Source organism: Arachis duranensis, chromosome 9, assembly GCF_000817695.3.
Source record: "Arachis duranensis cultivar V14167 chromosome 9, aradu.V14167.gnm2.J7QH, whole genome shotgun sequence".
Lineage (NCBI taxonomy): Eukaryota > Viridiplantae > Streptophyta > Magnoliopsida > Fabales > Fabaceae > Arachis > Arachis duranensis.
The window spans coordinates 118306027-118312934 of record NC_029780.3 but is presented as its reverse complement, the minus strand read 5'-3'; the positions used below and the strand labels follow the sequence as shown (position 1 = coordinate 118312934).

Sequence of the window (6908 nt, the reverse complement as noted above, 5' to 3'; positions counted from 1 at the left end):
TGAAAATTTAGAAAACATGTTGGTCTGAATTCAATAAATAATTCAAGTGCCTTAATAAGGAGCTCAAGAATGTTTGAGAGATAATAAAAAATTAATTTAAAACAAATTAAAATTATGTTATTTTATATTCTTTAATAATCACTAGAATAAGTGAAGAATATTTAATATAATACATATGTAATTATAAGTTTTATATATAAAAAATTATAAATATTAAATTAAATAAAATAATTTGAAATTATTATCTCTTAATATATTGCCATAAAGACATTGATTAATTGATTAATAAAACCTTTGAATAAATCAAGTCTGAACATTATTTAATTCTTACTCACCGTGTGATCAAAGACCAGAAATGGAAAAATTATTAGAAATTTTTTTTGGTGAAAAGTAAAGATTGTAGTTAATTTATTTATTCAAGTGTGCATTATATCAACTTTATTTGGAGCTCATTGCAGTTGAGGCTTAATTCAAGTGACAAAATCTTTTGTTTTTTAATATGTTGCATTTAGGTTCGAAATTTAACAAAGATCAAGTAGTGAAACTTTTTAGTATTAGATGTTTAAGTGTGTAATGTTAGTACGTTCGTAATGTAATGTCTAAAGATTAGAGATTGTGTAATTTGACCAAAAAAAAAAATTTTGGAGCTCATTTGAAAAGGAATATGCTATCGTAGAATCTTGGAGCAGAAATATTTTATATATGTAACTACAAACTATATAAATTATGTTATAAGATGATGTATCTCAAAAATTTAAATTAATAAAGAAAAGTTTATAAATATTTATATTTTTTAGATATCCTTTTATGTAAACTTTTTTAGGTTTACATAAATTTTGTATAAATAAGTATTGAAATTACGTATATTATACAATAATATTATGTGTATACAAAATCATCAATTACCTATTTTTATCATCCATTCTTATAGAATGTACATTCAAATACTAAATACACATTAAAAATATATAGAGACATATATAAATATACACAAATTCATAATAACTAATTTTTTGTATACACATAATAATTTTTTTATTTATCTTTAATTGTCTTTCTCTTTTCAGTTATTCCAATTATATTATTTAAAATGTTATAATTAAAAACATTAGTATCAACTATTTTATCTATAAAAAGTATTATCATGTTAAAAATGAATAATTATTTTCGACTGAAATAATTACTAACCTACAAAACGAAATAATTGAGCGCCAAGAAATTTCCAACTACCCTCCAGTTCCTCCATTGCACCATCCCCAAAGCCATACCTAAGCTTTTAATTTCTGAACCAATCAAAATAAATTATTTATCCAACACTACATGCACATAACAGTAAGAACTAAGAACTATGAGCACATTAAAAATAGATCCTTTCCAATTTTTTTGTCACGAGAGAATAAAGTGTAATTTTTTACTTTTAATTCTACAAATGAGACCAGAAATAAATGAGAGAGAGAAAAAACAATGAATGGTGAGATTTTTTACTGGATACCATCCAATTTTTTTTTTACTAGAGAAAATCCACTTCCAAGCACATTTAATGCATCATGAATAATCTATACATCTAGCTAGATTTTCCGCTAAAAAAATTGTAGATACTACCATAAAAATTTTATAATTATTTTTATATAAAGATGTATTTTTTTATTATTAAATAATAAATTATAGAATTTAATTTGATATATTATAAAAATATTATTTTCTTTTAAAATATGACCAAACAAATAAAATACACTTTTAACATAAAACTTTTCATAAAAAGATTTTTTTAATATTTTTATTTGAATAGATACCTAAAATAATATCTTGAGAACAATAATATATTATAAAATTATTCAAATTTTCTTGTTTAACAAATGTTCTAGTAATAATAATAGTTAGGAATACCTTACATACAATTAAACGGATGCAGCAGCCCCAAAAGGCCAAAACTACTATTGGAGTGAAATAGTGAATAAAGCCTACCAAACCCAACAGTATAATATAATAACAAGGCTATCCCATCTCAAGACAATTTGAGTCATTTAAATAAGAATTTGAATCCTCTTTTGAATTTTAGATAAAATGTGAAATTTTAAATATAAAAAAATATTATATTTTATTTTCTCAAGTAAAAATTTAAAATATACTTTATTCTCTCAAGTGAAAATACAAAAAAAATTATTCAAAAGTGAGAATTTATACTTTATCGATTTACCCTCTCAAATAAAAATTTAAAATTTAGAAAATCTAAATTTTAAATAAACTAATTGTGTATATAATAATAATAATAATAATAATAATAAAAACTAAGCTAGTTGACGACTTGACGTATCAAAGAGGGTTGGTTCAAAGGAACATTAGGAGGGAGGACCCCCATTAAATGCTGCATCAGCAATTTCATTTATATATTTCCAAAATAAGAGTCCCTATCAAATTTGCAAGACAGCACATATCTGATATCTCAATCTTCTTACATTCTCTTACATCAGGATATATAAATAAAATTGGCAAGCTTCTATGATTTTCTTCTTTTTAAATTAAAAAGAGACTATATATGACTGAATTACCATTTTCAATAGTGTATCACGTCTAAGAAAATGACCAAAACTTTGACAATCACTAGAGACCACTTTTCCATTTAAATCCAACTGATACTCACGAAAATTGGAGTTCATTTTTCACAAATAAAGTACAGTAATTAAAACATTCAGGGTAAAAAACTACACATAATGAAGCTAAAGAAACTTCAACTCTCCTAAGAAAAGGTGAAGAGAAATGTTATGAACACATTTCTAGCATGACACAAGATGAAGTATAAATAACACATATTGGAAAAACAAGAAACAGGTAGATAGCTAAGGGATGCTTGAACATTGAATTTACCAAGCAAGAGAAAATCAAATAGAATAATTGAGAATACATTCCTGTTGCAATTGTTTCTTACCTCGGTTTTCTTGCACCCCTTTAAACAAATGGTGTTTAATCCCAAGTAATTTACAGCTACAATGAACATCAGCTATCCAGAAAGATATCAAGATCCTATGAACTGCTTCCAAAGAACCGTGAGTGGCAATCAACAAAAGATAAGCCAGCAGGCACATAATGGTGATGATGCAGCACACTCTCCTTTAGAGTATGCTGCTTTACATGTATCTGCTGTCTAATAATTCCCAAAAGATCAAAACTATCTTAACTACCAACTCTAATTGCCATCAAATAAAATTGGATAGTGAGGACCTAAAATAACAACCATTAATTCTATCCTAACTTTACACCTAAACCAGAATGCTTCAGGTCAGACATCACTAATTTGCATATGTGCACAATGTTTACAAAAAAGGGGTCTGAAAAGAATATTATATATTTCAATCTGATTTCACGTAGTGACCTGTTTTTCTCCTGTGCCGGCTAAAATCCGATACAAACCTGAAAGAAAGGCCGCACCCCTCGACCTTGCATTTATAGGGCTTCTCCCCAGTGTGCACCCGTATGTGCTCCGTCCTTGCCCATGCCCACTTGAATGACATGGCACAACCTTTCCATGGGCACTTGAGGGGCCTCTTGTCATCATGAACACGCTGATGAAGGAGAGCGTATTTGTGGGAGCTGAACTTCTTGCCACACCCTTTGTGAGGGCAAAGGTTACGCCTGTGCAACTGTAACTCACCCTTTGTCATGAAACTCATACTGCAACCATCAAGGTCACACCTGTGGGGCTTTTCAACATCGTCTTTTTTGTTCTTGTCTGCAGCTGGAACTTCAGAAGGTTTCCGGTCCCTTCTAGCCTTCGGATTCTCCTTGTCATCTTGGTCGGCATCTCCCTCACTTTTCTCAGGGGTAATCTTCGTAGCTCTTGGCCTCAGACCTTCACACGGACTTCGAATAAAGTTGTTGCAGCTGAATTGATTCTCTGTTATCTGGTCCAGTTCCGTCTTTCTTTTCTTCCGAGGATTTGATCTGGGAACCGGATTACTCAACTTACAGCTTTCCTGCTCTGTCATCATATCTTGTGACAATTTATCTTCACTTCCATTAATATCTTCCTTTAATGGTGTCTTGGGACTTGAGTTATCTTCCTCATTAATTCTATTATTTGGCTGGATTTTCAATTCATTTTCTTCTTGAGAACAAGTTTCTACTGCAACTTCAGAACATCCTAACTCCAAGATGGCTTCACTTCTAGTATTGCCTCTTGCAACATTACTAGAAACAGGTTCCTCGTAAATTGTATTATTATCTTGGACCTTGCACTGCTTTGCAGACTCCGAAGCCAATTCAGTTAATGCGTCATCTATAGAGGCAAGTATAGGTTGATTTGCCAATGAGACACTAGATGAAGCAGCTTCTTCATTGTTGCTTTTGCAGGCAGATGGATTCTCTGGATGCAATTCTTCATCCAAATCCAAGCTATCACATTTACAACCAACGTCGACATTTCTGTCCGTCGAATTCACAAGTGATCTAGAATATTTATTGTCCTGACACCCAAGCTCCTCCTTGCCACTCGTTTCCAAAACACCAGTATCATGATGATTCTTAGATTGATCATCTTTTTCTCCATCTATTCCTAAATCCTGCACGGTGTGATTCTCAATCTCAGTTTCAACATTTTCATTCACGAAACAATGACCTGGAGAGGAATTAGAAGTTTGTGAGGTATCAGCGTTCAAGCTAATGCTATTGGGAAATTCAGTACCCTGAATTTCATGATCCACTGGAGACACTGCAATGGAAGCAGATGCATTTGGCAAAGCACAATCGCTTTTGAAATTATCAGCATCAAGCTCCCCTTTAGAACCACATTTATAATGATCCCCACTCGAATCAGCCGACACAATCTTGGACTTCTCTTGCAATTCATGGACAATGCTTGATCCAGAATAAGAATTTTGGTTGGACTTGAACTTCCTTCTTGAATATTGAATTAACTTCTTTCTGGCAATAGAATCATCTATTCTTCCCTCCAACTCATCATCTTCCCTTTTCTGAATGGCAATACTGGGTTTAGGTTTCGTTGGAGCTAGATGATGTAATCTTTTGGAGCGAGCTCTTCGAGACTGCCAATTTATAGCTATAAATTGTGAACCAGGACCTTTATCAGAGAACAGCATGCCCAATGCCAGGGTCCAAATAGCTTGTTTAGATGGAGACTTATTTCTTGCATTAACACAATGGTGCAGATTAATTCCCAAGTTAGATGTCCAGTCTTCGCATTCATCATATTCCTCACCATCAATTGCCAGGTCAATGAGAGTCAAATTTTCTGGGGATGCAGTATCTAATGGAACATCGTTATAATCAAATGCAATGTGTGTCTCTTCTGCAACTGCCCTGGCATGTGCCTTTATCTTCTCATAGTCTACAATAAAGCAGAGTGTCAGAGTAAGAAAAATTATAAATGTAAAAGAAAACTTTGAATATAGAGCTTGTCATTTTCTTCTGAATTTACAATAGAACTCTCATGTCTATAACTGATAAAAAATTAATGTTAAGTAAATTATAACAGAAGTATATAACTATATATTGGTCAACAGCCTCACTTGAATAGATGGATTCCATATGTACTAAAGCCTATTTAGCTGAAAACTAAAGTTGAAGGGTGCAAAACCTAAATGCCATACACCTCAAGTAATTTAATATTGATCTTACATAAGATTAAGATAATGATATCATGAACAGATTTGTAATCTGCAAACAAACCTGAATGGCATATAATAAGCACATTGGCTCCGCCTTTGCACTGCAACATCTCCACTATCTGAACTGCATGTTCCAGGCAGAAAATCCGAGGCCTCAAAAATTTATTAGCCATGTTCCAACAATTAGTACAACCAAATGATTGATCTGGTGACTCCTTTGCAGCAGGAAGTTCAGAAACAGAGTCATTACCTGAAGAACAACATATAATATATAATGATGAATTCAACAATTAAAAAATGCTATCTACTCGGTAAAGCAAAGGGCTATCTCAAAAGTTAAGCATGCATCTTTGTCAAGTCTCTATATAAACTTTGTCATCATATAAGCTTCCATAATAATAATATCATCTCATAAATATACAAAAGGAAATTCAACCACGGATTGCACTTAGTTACATGTAATGTATCATAAACTTTTACCTAAATAATATTATAATAAGGGTAGCTGCAATTCGAAGTGAATAAAATAAGAGAGATGATTGGGGGATACAATTAGAAAGAATGAACACAGTAGCTGAAGGGAGTATATACCAAATACCATCTTAGTTAACGTAATTTTTTGTTTCATTGTGACACATAAGTAGCAATTGATATGTCGATTACAGCCACATTACAAATTGGACATTACTGAAAAATCAATAATCAGTATTCAGTGCAAGAAGGAAGGTAATAAGTTCAGAAAGTTGAAAGAGACCCACAACATTTCTCAGAAATATTAAAATCCCATTTGATGCCTGAAGTTGGTTAAGATTTTAACTTAGAGAATAACATTGTGATAACCCCATAAGTTACAACATTTTCTACAGCACTGACATGTTCAATTCACCTCATAACACAAAACATGAACATATGACAGACTTCAAAACCAAATGATAGCACAAAGTGATATTACCAGAGACTGAGCTATGAGCAGTAGAGTTGAGAGTGCAATCTTGACCAGGAAGAGTTTCCATCCATTTCTCAGATGGTTGTACCACAGTCATAAATGGAAAACCAAGGATTCCACAGCCCACACAAGCCAATGCCCCTGAATCAGTTTGGAAGTGAGATGGAAGATCATCACAATCAAGATATAGACCATTCAGATTCTCCATATACAAACTCATCTCGTCAATCAGACTATGACCAATCTTATCTCCCAAACTAGTATTTGGCATGTCCACCATGGCCGTTTCAGCAGCAGAAACTTCAGGTAATGAACAATCTTTGCTAGAACCTAGTAGTAAA

At 32.1% G+C, this 6908-nt stretch overlaps 1 protein-coding gene across 1 annotated transcript in view; it reads right to left on the bottom strand.

Moving 5' to 3' along the window:
- Positions 1-2842: 2842 nt before the first annotated feature.
- The window catches only part of LOC107467970 (lysine-specific demethylase ELF6), a gene marked incomplete in the record, with an annotated part of 7788 nt that continues 3722 nt past the window's right edge, over positions 2843-6908 (bottom strand). The window contains 3 exon segments of the mRNA XM_016087198.3: positions 2843-5341; positions 5683-5871; positions 6574-6908. Of these exon segments, the coding sequence (XP_015942684.1) occupies positions 3348-5341; positions 5683-5871; positions 6574-6908 (2518 nt within the window).